We start from the raw sequence: 16,943 nt of genomic DNA, 5'->3' as shown, positions 1-16,943 counted from the left end.
AACACGTTCCCCAACTTACGACTGGGTTAACATGATTTACTAGGACCAAAAACTCGATATATTGGCGATCGATGTTCAGGTCAACTTAACTGGGTGAGTGTCAGCCCTGCCTGTATCACGCGTAACTATGTGTGAATGACTATTACTGCGTTTATGCGATGGCCATTTCACGCTTTCGTTTCATGAAATGGGCTGATTTGTGTGTGCATAAACACTGTTTCATGAATTCGACAACACACGAAAGTTGACTATGAATTCAACCTCAAAGCGTGAAATGGTGACAATTAAACACCGGTAACTCTATATAATTATCGGAGTTGCCAGATCGATATAAATACATAAATACACCTTACATTTAGCAAATTATTTGTTCATTCAGTGCCAATGGAAACTACTTTTCATCTTATATTTTGACGGTAAAAAAAATGTTGTACTGGCCTGAACACACTTTATCTTTAATAATAGCAAGATTATTTCATGCGAATCGAAAAAATAATCGGTGTAATAATCGCTAACACCTTTTTTCACCGGTCCGGCATCTCTGTCAGCTGAGATTGATAAAATGCATGAATTCGGCCGTGTCGCATAAACAGGAGCAAATTTTGTTCAAGCTCTTAAGAAATCATGAAACCCTTAGCATAAACATGTGTGTCTTGATGTAGCGAAAATTTAGTTAGTTTCACTAGCGCATTTGTAATATCTCACACGCACATTCATTCGTATGTATAAACATTTACAGTGTTTTTGCCCTCGGCATAGACTCAAACACGTACACACAAATGTAAAAATTGTCCCCTTTTTTTTTTAGAAAAAATGACAGAGTCTGAAAACGAAGAACTATTAAGTTTCTTGACCAATCAGGACCTACCAATGTCCTGTTACGACTGTCTTATTGGTAAATATACAACAAATATAGTGTATTGATTTACAATTTTGGTTTTCAGATTGTGGTTTTACTTTCCAAAGGCTCAAATACATAAATGACAGCGACTTGCTGCATATATTTCCAAAAAGATAGCACTGCGGGATTCGGGCCGAGTTCAGGTCAAAATTAAAAAAATGGGAAGAAGATATTGTAAGTATTAGTAATGCACTGCTTAATTATATAAAATTATTTTTTTTCTTTAAGGATGATGAAAAACCTGCGGCATCGACTCCTGTTCCGGCCTGTTCCAATACGGTTTTAAGTTGCCATAGGGTTGTGTACTTATATAAATTTAGGGGACCTTAACCTTTTTTCATATGTTCATATTAATTTGTTCTTATTTTTTAATATTGTTTTGCTTTAAGTAGTATGTCCAATCTATACTTCAGTCGTTCGACATTGGAGCTAAACTATTGAAAGAATTTTACAAATCGAAAAGCCTTACCAATCATAGCAGAAGCAAGATATTAACTATTATTGCCGAAAGCTTTTATGAAGGATCTCTAAAAAAATAAAAGGCTCCAAATGTTCACGAAATTGAGAGACTGGCGGACCAAATTGTTGTAATATTTCCGACTGAAGAAAAGGAATTATATTTTCTAAGCAGAAAAGCATGCGGTCGTTAAAACCCGTGGGGTTTACTATACAATACTGACTGTGAGGAGCTGCAAACAATTAAACTCACAAGTTCATGTGCCTTCGATTCAAGAATCGATTAATAGTAGCGTTATTGAAATAAGCTCTATTAACAATATGCAGGAGGAGCAGGAACGGAAAAAGCGCAGGTCTGAGATAGACAACACTTTAGTACAACCCTATATGGTGGTGGTTGATGAAAACGATGGCGAAGATCAAGAGTTTTTTGTTTTCTATGGTAGTTATCGACTTAAGTTTCATTCCTTTGTAGGGGCTTTAGATACCCTATTTAAAATTTTTCATGTTTTTAATTTAATGTATTCAGAAGAATCTTATTGGGTTTGGAGTTTTATACAACACTACTTTTTTGATATAAATTGTACAGGAGACAAAAAGAGTCATTCAGTGATAAATTTTATGCATTACCTTAAAAAAACCCTTTAAAAACAAAAATACGAATTTCATTCAGACTTTTGAAAATTCTGTACAATTTTTAGGATTTAAGAATTCATTAATTTTTTATACTTACTTTTTTTATTATTTCTCATAAACATACTTATTACATAACAAAACAAACACATTTAAAAAGATCAAAATGGAATGCTTTAAATGCTTTAAATACTTTAATGAAAATATTTGTTACTGTTCACACCTGAAAGTTTTTTACGGTATAATGGAAATAGATAAGTTTAAGTGCACTCAAAAAGAACCCAAGTGTTTTAAGGAATTTTTAAGTTTTAAAAAATGTAAGGAACATATTAAAAACCACACACAAAGAAATAAAAATGTATTAAAAAAATCAGTTCCCGCTTATAATTTGGAAACTTCATGTACAGTTTCAAAACAATGTATTGTTTTTGATGACGAAAATGATAAGCAAAATTTGTCCGATGACCATAATTTTCCGATCGAAGATAATGTAAATATCGACGAATCAACTTTTTTAATGTTTCAATCACAAATTACTTCAATTTGTCAAAACATTTTACTTGAGTTACATTCCACAAAATCAAAAAAAGATGTACTCATCATTCAGGAAAAAATTCGAGCTGTAACAACGACTATAGCTAATGCTCTAAGACCTGTATTTTTAAAAAGTGTAAAAAGTGTGTTGAAAACTTTCTTTCTTTTTGTTCCAAACCTTTTCAAAATATTGGCACTGGTATAGACTGTTTAAAAACCTTTTAAGCAACAGTACCTTTGCGAAGCCCATTACTTTTAACGTCAATAACGAAATAACAGAAGTTATTAAGAACAATAGACCTACGTTAGATGAGGCTAAGGTAAAAGGATTCAATATGCCTATTAAATTCCAAATCAAGACTTTCTTCCTCGCGTGCTTGACCAAACTTTAGACAAGCCTGTGTCTAAAAACACGAAGATGTCGCGCGGCGCTCTGAAGCCTGACGTTTCTCTGCTTTGCACTGAGAACCGCTGCCGCAGCAGCAAAAAAGCGCGCCGAAGCTGAGAAAAAAAAGACCCGAAGACCTATGCCGAAGTCACACGAACATCTACGTTATACGTGAGCGAGCAGCAGATGGGCAGAACACTTCCCTATGCTCACTTAATAGGCCGCTGCCGACCGCTGTTATACACCTTTATTGACCATTTGGAACTCAAGAATTCGCAGTAAAGAAGTCGCGGTCAGACATCTTGTGGATTTTTCCAGGAAAAAATGGACGGCATCACTTCGCTTTGTAAATGATTCATACCACTATTAACCACCATCTGACCATCTGGACCACAAGAATATGCAATTTAAACAAGATTTTCGTTAAAAGTCTTTTAACTCGTATAAAATATCAAGCACGCACTAAACATACACATTTTACTCGATCTTCCTAAATTTTTTACAATGTTCATTATTTTATTGTAAAAAAGCCATCTTTATTTTTACAGCAAACGTCGTAACTTTTAAAATCGATTTCATGAGTCCCATTGCCGATCACAAAGAAATCGCGTTCCATCGAGGATAATTTTGCTCCATTGAGGGCTGTTACCAAAGTTACATAGAACAAAAAAATGTTGGCCCGTAGATTTCTGATTGCCTATTCCCTGTTCAGAAGTCAAATCCTTTTTTGCCGTGTTGAGCTGATATTCCACTATCGGTAGAGTGGCGCCTTGAAATTCTTATTCCACCAAACTTTAACTGTTGTTTCACTGTGTAAGGACGCGTGTCTGTGGTAACTCCCTTGTTTAACGAGCCTTTGAGATACATATTCGGATTTAGAGCGGCGGTGATTTAGGAGATGTAAGGCAGCGACTGGCACTTATCTGTTCGGCACAATGTGCCAAATCATCGACCGCCATATAGACACGGGCTCCGGTCGACAGAGATATGAGTATCTCGTTGTCAGCCGAGTCTCGGCTGACATGTCAAACACAAAGACTGACACAAACACATGCGAAAAATTATCATTTGTCAAATCAGAACTTGAAACCATTTTAAATTTAGCCACTCTGCCAGTCATTTGCCTACGCCCAAAGCCACCGCAGCCAGCTAATACCCACACCCCATCCCAAAGCATCAAGCTTGTGCTTTTGCGGGTCCAAACTGACAATGTCTGTGTCTGAAGTAAAGAGAAGTTGAGATGTCATCTTTGCGGCGGGTGCTGTTGAATCCTCATTGATTGAAAACGGTCGTACTAACCATGGAAGACACAGGATAGGCTTCAGTGCTGACTGCATTAGACGGCGGATATTCGATATCAATATTTTATGACAGGCGGTTTATTAACTTTATTTTGCAGATGAAACTTTAAAAGAAACAAGAAATAAGGCAATTGTAAAGTCATTCGACGAGGTACCGAATAGATTATTGATAAAAGGTCATTTACTGCCATTTGTGATATTTTATAGATACGAACGAGGAGTAGTAAAACCATGAGGAAAATTAATAATGTATATTAAATGTGTGAATAAAATAATCCAAGCCAAAAGCCCAATCATTATGAGTTTTTATTCATCATTATAACTAACTTATATATTTTTTGAACAAGAAAATGTATATATTTTTATAGCTGTGACTTGTAGAGTAAAAGGGTATACTAGATTTGTCGAAAAGTATGTAACAGGTAGAAGGAGGCGTTTCTGACGTTTCACTAGCCGAGTCGAACTAGCAATGTCCTTCTGTCCGTATGAACGCAGAGATCTCACAAACTACAAGAGCTACAAGAGTTGGGACTTGGCATGTAGATTCTTGGGCTTGTGCAGCGCAAGTTTGTTTCAGCATGGTGACACGCCCACTGGCTAGCGCCCACATTCTAAATTTGTTTGTAAGAATTTAAATGAGATTTTGTTCTTGAAATCGGATCAGTCATTATTAAGTTATAGCTAAATAATAATCAAAATTTGCAAATCGAGATTGCACACAACATGCAGCAAATCAGCTGTTGTTGCTGATACGCCAGCTAGCCGCTGGAGGCGCTATAGGCTAGTTGGCGTTATAGGCTAGGTGGCGCTATAGGCTAGGTGGCGCTATAGGCTAGGTGGCGCTATAGGCTAGGTGGCGCTATAGGCTAGGTTACGCTATAGGCTAGGTGGCGCTAAAGGCTAGGTGTCGAGGCCATCGACTATATCCTTTTCTCTTGTTTTTATTTTTTAACTCAGGATCTAACATTGTTTCTTTATTGTTATTATTATGATATGTAGATCAATTAATAAGTAAAGCAGAAACTCGCACCCACGATCTCAATATAAGGCTATGTGCGCGGTAGACAGACTTAAGCATTAGTGGCGTTAGAAAGGGTGTGGCACACTTTCTTTTTGTCGATCGATAGGTATTGACGAGACTAATACATTTCAGTTAAAATTTGTTATCCAACATGAAAATTGTGTGCGCCACAGGCTTGGGCGATTTGTGGGCCTTAGAGTGGGCGTGGCATATTCGCATAACAAACTTGCGCTGCGTACAAGGCTACAGAATCTAAGTCTGAAACCGCAATTCTCTATCATTGATAGTTTTCGAGATATCTGCGTTCATATTTACGATTTTTTGAAGCTTGTGAGCGTTAAAGTGGGCGTGGCAAACTTGTTTTAGCTTAATGGATAGGTATTGATGAGAAAAATACATTTCAGTTAAAATTTTTATTCTGGCATAAAAACTGTAGGAGCCACAGTTTCGGGCGGCTTGTTGGCGTTAGAGTGAGAGTGTTGGGGTTGGCATGTAGATTCTTGGGCTTCCTGCGCAGCGCAAATTTGTTTTAACAGGGAGCCACGCCCACTCTAACGCTCACAAACGACTATAAAATTAAAAACCCGTCTGGCGCCCACATTTTTCAATATTTTGTAAAAATGTTAGAGATGGTTTGTTCCTATTATAAATACAATACAATTTCGCCACAAAAGATGAGAGTTTCTTCTTTCTGCTACACACTTTCCGACAAATACAGTACTCTTAATCTACGACCAACGGGTATAAGATGTGATCCATCCTATGGGAGCTAAAGGATATAGCTGTCCAATCCGATTCGTTCCGACTTAAATACTACCTGCACTTAAAAGAAAACGTTACGATAACTTCAATCAACAAGTTATGGCTACTGCTCAAAGTCTCTAGGCGATCCGGTCCCTTGTCAGTCATTTCTGTGCAAAAAGGCTGAAAGAGACCTTGACCGTGTGTAAAATGTGGCTAATTTGCCTGCCGTCGGCTAATGGCAAAGTGATCGAATGTCAAAATACAGCGCCAAAAATAATCATAACAAAGAAAATATGAGGTAAGGATGGCCAACGCGAATTCCATTGAGAAACAGCGGAATGAAGATGAAATTGGTAAGAGGGGTGGCGACGAGGTGGAATATCCAAGCCGGTGGCATAAGGCGAAATGGATTTGATTTTAATCAAAATAATAGGCTGCGACACCGCAGGATGACGTGTCTGCCTTAATTAAATAATTTAAATAAATTGCTCCTTTGGCACGCGCACGCGAGCACCCACGGGAATTCCTCGTTCTTTCCGTTCCCGAGCCTACGCTGGAGGAGGAGATTGCTAAGACCCGGGAAGGAATCTCCGGCGGATCGAGTAAACAATCCGGGCACAGCCCTTATCACTCGATATCTTCCGGCTGGTGCGTAAAGTTTACAAGCGTCGCTGTGCCACAATGAAGGCATAGCACACATGCCCAGAAATTAGCAAGGAATAACCTGTCGTCGGTTCCGCATCCGAGCCAGGTCTAATCGCACATAAGGCAATTTGTTTATCAGAACACCCGACTGCGAGGCTTGTGCTCATACGTGTGAGGGGGGGTGCCCGTCTGGCGGGCAGGCGGATACTCCCACCCCTAGAACGCCGTCTCTGGGACCAAAGGGAAAGTTGTTATTAGCCAACAATTTGGCTGAAAGCTCTCGGAAAGCAAGCTTTCGCATGGTTTGGGGTCAACTGTCAAATCTGACAGAAGAGGGCTCACTCGCCATCGACCTCTCTGCGTTGGGGGCTCTCTCTCTGTGTTCTCGCCGTGCGTGTTATGGCCACAAACTCTACACTGGCTAACGACTTGTTTTTGGCAGTAAATGTAGTTTCGTCCGTCGTCCCCGCCGCAGAGCGAACTTTTCGGTTTGTATACATGCAACGCGTCGAGCAGAATCAGTGTGACATTGCTGAGTGCCGCGTGCATTACTGTGGCGAAAATACCAAAGTTTTGTAGTTTTCGGTGTCCCGACTGTTCTAGGTAGGCAGTGGGTCCCCCTTTCTCCTGAGCAATTCCAATGGCCAGTGGACCATTACCCCAGCGACAGCAATGCCCTGGTGGCCAGGACGTGACTGTCATTCCAAGCAGGGCGCGTCGCTCTGCGGAGCCAGAAGTAATAAGCAATTTGTGGCGGAAAAGTTATATCGCGCGCTGCGCAGCAAGAGATGGCCGGGATATAATTGATTGGTATATAAGCTGAAGGGATTGCGTCGGATGCAGAAGGGCAGAGCCCAAGCCCAAGGCTTTTGCCCATCGCTTCGCACCCACGTCCAGCGAGCAGATTGAAATCGCCAAGAAACTATAATTGACTGAGTGGAGAACAACAAAGCCCCGCCAGTGGCGCTGGCATGGCAACCCTGGGATCTGAGTCGCACTAATTAGACGTAGGAAGAATTCTTTATCGCAGGACAGCCCCGCTGCCTCCGGGCCGTCGAAGTCGCAGTCCGCCGGCGGACGGATGAGCGGACGTGGCCAGAACTTTGCAATTTCCGTATTCAAGGCTCCCTGCTTCCGAAGCTGGCTTCCTGCCGCTCTTTGTCGGCCTCACATATGCAAACAATCTGGAATGGCAGCTGACGTGACGTGTGCAGTGGGTGCGGCGGTCGGAGTGGTGATAATGACTCGTTGGTTGGCTCCGGCCCACACCGCAGAGCGAGCGTCTTATCAGTAGCGCCTGGCCCGCTGGCTCCGGGAAGGCTCGAATCAATAACGCATCTCCAGTGCGTTCGGCGCAGGCGCCAGCGCACAAATGTAGGCAGCGCTTTCGGTTTCTGATTTCAAAGTCAAAAAGTCAAGAGCGGGAGATAGAGAGAGAGAGAGAGAGAGATAAAGGCAAAGAGAGGGGAATCGAATTATGTAACGGACAAAAGAAGCGGCAGATAAATATATTATTACTCGCTGCGAGGGGCAGGGGGCGAGATGGCGTTACATAAAGACCCCCCCCCCCCCCCCCCAGTCCTACAGCAACAACAGAGGGCTTTTGCGCCCTGAGCGCTCCCCGCTGAACGAGCCCCTAGTGCTGTTGTCCTTATCTAAGTACTCGTCCCACTCGTCGTTTCCTCTCGGCGACCCGAGCTGCACAAAGCACTCAAGCCCGAGCCAAAGCTTCGTCCCCTCGGCGAGCTCTTTATTGGATTCGGTTGCTTCGGCCGCAGCCGTCGCAGTCGCTGGCGTCGCCGACGTCGCTGCCTCTGCCGACGTCGCAAGCGGTGCCGCGACGTCGAGCCGAGTTTTCCATGTAGGGAACTCGGCAGTGGCGTGCAGAAGAGTGCGAACATAGCATGAAGTAAGAAGCGCCGAATAAAACATAGCGACGGCCTGGGTGAAAAGTGGAAAACCAAAGCAAAAGTATTAAGCACACACACACACACACACACACGCATGGCGCAAGCGAGTGCGGAGTTGAGCGAGTGAGGGAGCTTATATAGAGGCCTTGGGCACATATCACGTATACCCATGTCGATACTGGCCCACCGAGGAATCACACAAAAGTCGACGAACAGCGCCCGAGCACGAATAAAAATCAAATTGATTAAAAAACGTATTCCATCGAGCTAATTCAATTGCTCGACCATCGACCGAGTGCTGCAGTGCGAGAGAAGCTTTATGTAATCAGTGAAAAAAAAAGCGAAAACGGGCTGGCACCAAAAGAATTCGGCTCGAATTCAATCGAATTTATTTGCTGCGCCTGTTACGTAAAGTAGAAATCTCGTTTGTTGCGGCAACCGCCTCCCCCATCCGACCCCCCCCAACCAGGGGCATAAAAGGCACTTACGTGCACGTTTCCATAAAAGAAACCCTAATAAAGAAATATCGATAAAAGCAACAAAGCAGCAAAGCAAGTGGCACGGCAGCACAATAACAGCGACGACAAGAGAAACATCAGTGGCAGTGTGTGTCCCCTATTTTCAAATTAGCCACCAGGCCAACAGATTTCGGTTCGGGCAGCCGAGGTCCTCGAATCGATCCGGGATCGCCGGACTTTAAGCGTTATCTCGGGCCTTATCTCATACCCTTATCTCTGCTTGCTTTCAGGAACCTTGTCCGCCCAATGCACTCTCTTCTCTGTGGATTTCTTTAAAACAAAAACACTTTGGCGAGGACTATTTCTAAACTTTGCTCCTTCAACAACAAAATCCACTCTGTAGCGCCCACACACAGACACAAGAATCTCCAGCGGAAATCTGAAAGGAATACTTGCCGAACTAAGCCCAGGTAAGTGAATGGCCCAACCAATCCGAAAAGTGTCAGAAGTATTCCTCAAGTATGCTCCAAACTTTTACGCATTTAACGTCAAATATTTGTGCAAAGTTTAACGCATTTTTCACATTTTACGCGAAGAGTGCTTCATGGCAGTGAGATTACACAATCTCTGGGTTCCTTTAAAGCATGCGGGATGCAGTGTAGATCTATTATTTAATCATCAAAAAAGGGGAAAATGGCCGACCCACCTCGGCGTATACTTGATACTAACCTGAGCCATTTCTGTTGAAACCCGCTGACCTTTTTCTAACCGGGGCCAAACAGTCATGGGCGCGGGTGTGGTGTTGGGCCACGGGCAGGCAACAAAATACCTACGAGTCGGGTCGAACACAGCTTATTTGCGTGTTTATTGGCTTTGGCTTACTGGTTCCTGGGTTACAAAACTTCAAACGTAATTAGATAGCCAGCTGAGCGTTCTTTGGGTCAACTTGTGTTGTTTATTTGCACAAGGATAAGAAAGTGTTCCCTGCCTTTGTTGGAACCACACCTTTAGCTACCCGGCCATAAAATTCGAAGCACGAATGCCATAAATTTGTGCTTTTATTTACATATATTAAGTCAGGAATGTTCGTCCTGCCACAACCCCAGTCCCGATTAGTTTTCGGCTGAGTGGGAAGCCACGCTAGATGCTGGGGATTAAAGTGAATTTTCCAAACTGCAAATGCCCGGCCCATAAACAACTCAGCTGTTTGCGGACTGAGTGCCTATCACAGGGCCAGGAAAATGGACTGAAAGCGTCGTGCAGCATCAGCTTAATTCACTAGCTGGGTCGGGGGACTGAGGGCGATCACAAGCCAGCAGCAAAGTGTACGCTTCCCAACTGACACTGGCCAGGGAGATGGCCCAAATGGTTTTTATGCCAAACTAATTTCGTTGCTCGTTTGCTGGTGTTGTTTTAATTTGCGCTGCTAGCCAGAAACAGGCTGCCGCCTTCGGCTTAAGTTCGTTAGCCCAATTTGCGCAAATATTAATACATGGTTACAAAGAGACAGACACAGCCAGCAGCAATGGTATACTCCGGCTTGACCCTGCTGCTGCTCCCCCAGCCCGGGGCGTAATAAAATTGAAAATTTTCGGCTGGAGAGCAAGCAGCCCACATTCATTACGGCATTATTGTGCTACCAGAGCGGGCCGAGTTATTAAATTTCCCGAATCAAGTACAGCACCAGGGCTCCTACGAGGAGGAGCAGGGAGGGCACGGGCACAGGCCCGGCTGCAGTCGATGAACTGTCCTGAAACTGAGGCTCCACCCAGGCAAATCAGGAACTGGACACGAATCCGGGGGATTCAGCGGGGGCAAGGCTGATGGCCGGATCGTTTCTAGTCGGCTCCCAGAAGGTCAGAGGGCGGGGAGCTCGACTTAAGGCATTTAAGATAAGCGGCTTAAAGTATCAGGCCGGCCCAGGTGACAGGGCACTCCTTTTTGTCCTGCCACACACCAAATTAATTTGTTCTTTTCTCTTTGTCCTGCCGCTTCCAGCTTACCGAGGACGAGGAGTAGAGCCAGCGCGGAACGCAAGTGCACTGCCCCGCGCGGAAGTAGAGGAACCACAGCCAGCAGGCGCCACGCCCTTAAAGCGACAGCCCAAAGATGGCGGCCTTCATAGCTAAGCAAATGGTTGGAAACCAATTAAGTGCCGTTAAAGGTAAGTCCCACCGGAAGCACACAGCCTCTAGTCACCCCGAGCATTTTATTTTTGGCACCCGATCAATACACTTTGATATGGATGTGCGGGTATACATAATTCATTTTCAAGCTGCTGCGCAGCGACAAAAATTACCACACATGAAAGTGGCCAACGCTTTTAGATACACAGCAAGGTCCTGTCCGCCCTCCGCCATCCTCATCCGTACCCTCATCCTCATCCGCACCCTCATCCCATCTTCAACCCCTAGCAGGCATTAGGTAAAGTCATTGGGTTCCCGTTTGCTGCTGCTTAATCAGCGGCTGTGCAATCGCTCGGAAAATCATTGAATGCTTTCAGAAAGCGAAAAGTGGGCGGGCGAGGGCGAGAATATTTAAGTTGAAGTGCTTATCAACCGTCAGCATGCGAGCCCGTTCTGAGCCTGGGCATTTACATAGAGCAGCCTCCTGCCCGCGACATAATGTACATACATACATCTCCTTACCCCGGCAGTAACCCCGTTCAATTTGCAAGCCCGCTGCAATGCCGCTCCAAGGTTTGCCCCATCACGACTCCAAAAGCTGCAGCTGAGCCGAACAGAGCACATTACGGGGTCCCTTATCGAACGCAAAAATTCTGCACGAATGCGCAGGGAAGTGGTTCCGACAAATTGATACAGTTAATTGTGTAGATTGATGCTGAATTTGTCACACTCCCTTGCCCAGAGGGAGCCTCAGCCGGAGAACAGCTCAGAGCCGGGCGACTCAATCATTCCGCCATCCTGTTGGCCAGGCTGTCAGCTGCGACTCTGCTCGCTTGGCGGCTAGTACACTTGGCCATTAGGCTGTCAAATCTGGCAGAGAAACACGAAAACGCTATTAGCATGGGCATAAAATTCGAAAAACCGAACCAAATCCTACCCTGGTAGTGAGGGATTGTGTGGGCACTTACACACTCATTCATACCTAGACCAGTTACCAAGATACTAAGATTCAGATACTCTCCCCGTTCCCGTACTCGCTTCTGTGTCATTTGCTCGCCCCTCGGCCACCACTGTTGGCTCTCAATGATGCACCATAAAATCCGCCTTAGTAATGAAAGCGAAATAAAATATACTCGTAAAATGTATGGTCGGAAAAGCTTGCCAACAACAATTTCTAGCCACTTCTGAGCAAAGTTTCCTTTAGCCAGACTCACATGTCAATTGTATAGCTAGCGGATATTCAACGCTTTTCCATGAAAAACATATTTTCTGGATCTAGACTACGACTTGTGCGAGGTGGGGTGCTTAGTGGGTGGCAGGAAGCAATGCCAGCTAATGCATTTCCACTGTCACCACTTGCACTCGTAATCAGACAATTTATTTGAGCCCGCGTTGCCCTTTATTACAATTGCCTGTCCTGCGTAAGGATAAGTTATGGATTAGTAATAGCTTTTCTGGCCTGACGTTTCAGAACATTGAGAAATGTCAGGAACAAGCTACATTTATTGTCAGCGCCTTGAATGCTTTACAAATTTGTCCCCTTTTCCAGTTCCTAGAAACCAAAATTTGCAAACATCCTTACGCTGCTTTTCGAAGAATGTGCTGAAGGTTGGGACATGTGACCAATATCCAGGTTCAGTTCATACTAACATTAAGTATCTTCTTTCGGGTGCGCTTGTTACTTTTGTATACCCGTGCAGAAGGTATTATGAGTTCAGGCCAGTGGCGGATCCAGAATTTTGTTGTGGAAGGATAAAAGGAAAAAAATCTGTTGAGTATAAATCCAGCAAGAGGGAACGCTATAGTCGATGCCATCGACTTTCAAGTACCCATTACTCAGCTAAAGAGAGTGCGAAAGGGATGGAAATATGCTTGCCTGTAGCTAGCGCCAGTGAAATCAGCTGATTTGCTGCATGCGGTTTGTAATATTGATTGAATTTGCAAAATATTGAATATTACTTGGTTATAACTTTCTAATGAATTTCAATAGTTTTTGGCATAGATACCTAAGGGGCTGTCCATATATTACGTAATCATCTGGGGGTGGGGAGGGGGTCGTTGAAATAATTATGTTTGATTACATGGGGAGGGTGGGGGGTCTTGCACAATGATTACGTAATTATTTTATATGTATTTTTTATTTAAAGAATCTATTCATAAATTTATTTCCCTCCAATTAATGCTACCCTATAATTAAGTCGATACACGTATTCTACCATTTGTATATCGGAAAAGAAAATGATTAGTGGATCACTTGATCAATGGCTTGACGAAGAGAATGTTAGAGATAATTTCAGCGTAGACGAACCGAATTTGTCATAACAAACTCCAATCATAAACAATATTAAAGACTGGATTGCATACCCGTTTGAATCCACAGATTAAATCAAGAAATAGTAGTAGTAATACAATTATTATTTGATAATATATAATATATATAATTATATATATATATAATATATCTAACAGACATATTCAATATAACAGGTTTTTACCTGTCAAATATTTTTAGGGCAAATAGTCCAAAAATTAAAATTTTAAGCAGTGCATGACCTTTAATTGGACTTAAAACCATTTTTAATTTTTGGATCATGTATGACCTAAAATTTTGTTCATTATCAAACTAGGCTCTCAGTTTTAAAGCTATCGATGCAAAACTTTGCCAAGGGTCGGATCGGACAACTATATCCCAAAGCTCCCATAGGAATGATATGATATTTTCTTCATTTATTTTAAACCATTTCATAATTGTAAATAAAATTGTCGTTTAATCAGGCGAATGTATCACATAGCCGCCATAGGACGACAATCAAAAATGAATTAGAAAATAATTATAGCATTGTGGTTTTTGAAAAAATTCTGTTCTAGCCTGGGTACACCATTATTTTTAAATTTTCGAACTTTATATTTTTATGTAAAACTCGGAAGATTATATCATAAAAACACGTATGATTCAATTCATCGGCTTGCCGAGGCTAGCTTCCTTTCTTGATTACAGAGGACTAGTGCATTTTTGTAATAATTTCCTTATCTTTTATTTTCAGGTAAGCGTTCATAGAACAACCCCTGAACGTCGCATAAATACCGTGCGTAAGTTTCTGTCACCCCACCCCCTATCTATCTGCCGTGCATTATTAAACCAAAATAAAAACTTATAAACTTTATCAAAGCATACATAAACAACTTAATATTTTATAGATCAAAACATTGTTTTTATGGCACTACCTATTTAGTTTACTGTTCACCGCTTTTGTATCTGTTTTGAATGGAGACCAGGTCTTTTAGATTGGCAAGAGCATGATTACATGATACAAATTTAATAATTATTGGCCTTTGACCCGTTCAAGATTGAAACTCAAAAATGGTTTTTCATATAAAAAATTTTTAAAATAGTTTTACTTAAGCTTAACCTTGCACAACACATAAATTTCACACAAAAACATATCGGAGTTTAAAATTTAGCATAACCTAATTTTCTTATTTAATAATAGTTTAAGTGAAATAATTGTCAGCTTTATAAACCCGTCAAATAATAGAATAGCCAAAAATATGATCAGCAGTTACAAGTACAAGGCTGTTTGCAAACTGCCATTCGGGTAAAATGGAACCAAAAAAAATAGAAACATAAAATTAAATCTTTTTAAACTTCCACGAAGCAATTCCAATTTTGCTTATTAGTTGGGTGCTTCTGAGTACGAGGCGAATAAAAACGATTGCTCCATTATCTTTAGGTACCGCGGCTTAGCAAAGGATTCAAAAATCCAACGTTTGCTGATACTTTGAACTATATGGTCAATTTCATTGGACATATCTAATTTATTTTCCTGAAACACACCACGGCATTACACAAAAAACAAGAAAGAACGCCATAGTCGAGTGCCTCGACTATCAGATGCCCGTTACTCAGCTAACCAACTTTAAAACGAAGAACAATGCTGTAGTCGAGTACCTCGACTATCAGATACCCGTTACTCAGCTAAAGGGACCAAAGGGAGATGGAGAAATGCAAGCAGCAAAGCGAGATTGAAATGCGCCACCTACCCGTGATCTCAATATAAGGTTATGTGGGCGGCAGACAGATTTAAGCGTTATGGGCATTAGAGTGGGCGTGGCAAACTTTTTTGGGTCAGTCGATAGATACTGACGAGACTAATACATTTAAGTTTAAAAATTGTTTTAAGCACGAAAATTGTGGGCACCACAGGAATTTTTGTGAAATTTATTTTTATACCCTTGCAGAGGGTTTATTGTTTTCAGTCAAACGTTTGCAACGCAGTGAAGGAGACGTTTCCGACCCCATAAAGTATATATATTCTTGATCAGCATGACTAGACGAGTCGATCTAGCCATGTCCGTCTGTCCGTCTGTCCGTCTGTCCGTCCGTTTCTACGCAAACTAGTCTCTCGGTTTTAAAGCAATCGGGCTGAAACTTTCCCAAAAGTCTTATATCTTTTGCAGGTAGTATATAAGTCGGAACCAGCCGGATCGGACAACTATATCTTATAGCTCCCATAGGAATAATCGGAATTAAAAATTTAAAAAAATTATAAATTGGTGGGAATATAATATGAAACAAATTATAGCTTGGGTGTTTTTTGACATATTATCTTATACTATTGGGAATATCATTTTTTGTATTTTTATACCCGTTACTCGTAGTGTAAAAGGGTATACTAGATTCGTCGGAAAGTATGTAACAGGCAGAAGGAAGCGTTTCCGACCCCATAAAGTATATATATTCTTGATCAGGATCACTAGCCGAGTCGATCTAGCCATGTCCATCTGTCCGTCTCGGAAACTATAAGAGCTAGGCTATTGAGATTTGGCGTGCAGATTCCTGAGCTTCTTACGCAGCGCAAGTTTGTTTCAGCAGAGTTCCACGCCCACTCTAACGCCCACAAACCGCCCAAAATTGTGGCTCCTACAGTTTTGATGCTAGAATGAAAATTTTAACTGAAATGTATTGTTCTCATCAATACCTATCGATTGAAAAGTTTGCCGCGCCCACTGTAACGCTCACAAACCGCCCACAAACTTCAAACAATCGTAAATATGAACGCGGTTATCTCGGAAAATATCAAGGATAGAGAAATGGGATTTCAGATTTAGATTCCGTAGGCTTGAGCGCAGCGCAAGTTTGTTACGCGAATAAAAAATTTGCAAAAAAAAACTTTGCCACGCCCACTCTAACGCCCACAACGCTTAAATCTGTCTACCGCCGGTAGGTGGCGCATTTCAATCTCGCTTTGCTGCTTGGATATCTCCATTTTCCTTTGGTCCCTTTAGCTGAGTAACGGGTATCTGATAGTCGAGGTACTCGACCATAGCGTTCTTCCTTGTTAAATTTAATAATTATAACTGCAAGGGTATACAAACTTCGGCTTTCCGAAGTTAACTTCCTTTCTTGTTTTTAACTTTTTTCCATGTATTGATAACCAAAATTTGTTATGCCAAAAGTTTCTCTAAACAAATCTAATAGAAGCTGCAAAACAATTTTTCAAAAATAGTTTTTTTATATCATTTTTTGAATGTGACAATGTCAGAAAAATGTACTATGAAAAAGAGAAAAATATGGCTCGAATGCAAATTTCAAAAACATTTTCAAAACGTCAAAAAAATTTAAGCAAAACGTTTTTTGAAAAATTGTATTGGAGTATCGATAGTAGTCGCCTTCGTCACTACGTGGACTGCCGTCGACAGTGGCTTAGTTATTCAAAACTTGTTTGAATAATATTGCGATTGGTATGAATATTAGAATGTTAATTGAAATTGATTTTTTTGGATAGGGATCCATTTAAATTTATAATAAAACAAAATCTTCCAAAA

General features: G+C 41.7%; 1 protein-coding gene across 9 annotated transcripts in view; it reads left to right on the top strand.

Annotated features, from left to right (window-relative positions):
- Nucleotides 1–7,080: 7,080 nt before the first annotated feature.
- Nucleotides 7,081–16,943, top strand: part of LOC119560458 (complexin) — a 29,624-nt gene continuing 19,761 nt past the window's right edge. Inside the window, exons 1-3 of one of the 9 annotated variants that reach the window (XM_037873914.1) lie at nucleotides 7,081–7,226; nucleotides 9,282–9,461; nucleotides 10,990–11,155. In XM_037873914.1, coding sequence (XP_037729842.1) covers nucleotides 11,101–11,155 — 55 coding nt within the window. In that variant the 5' untranslated portion in view covers nucleotides 7,081–7,226; nucleotides 9,282–9,461; nucleotides 10,990–11,100. Of the gene's footprint in view, nucleotides 7,227–8,399; nucleotides 8,533–8,577; nucleotides 8,595–8,838; nucleotides 8,855–9,119; nucleotides 9,138–9,281; nucleotides 9,462–10,989; nucleotides 11,156–16,943 lie in introns of those variants that run through there. The other 8 variants (XM_037873913.1, XM_037873912.1, XM_037873909.1 and 5 more) reach the window with 8 other exon arrangements.

This window comes from Drosophila subpulchrella, unplaced genomic scaffold, assembly GCF_014743375.2.
Source record: "Drosophila subpulchrella strain 33 F10 #4 breed RU33 unplaced genomic scaffold, RU_Dsub_v1.1 Primary Assembly Seq354, whole genome shotgun sequence".
Classification (NCBI taxonomy): domain Eukaryota; kingdom Metazoa; phylum Arthropoda; class Insecta; order Diptera; family Drosophilidae; genus Drosophila; species Drosophila subpulchrella.
Note: the sequence above shows the minus strand (reverse complement) of the source record. Positions and strands in the feature narration are given on the sequence as shown.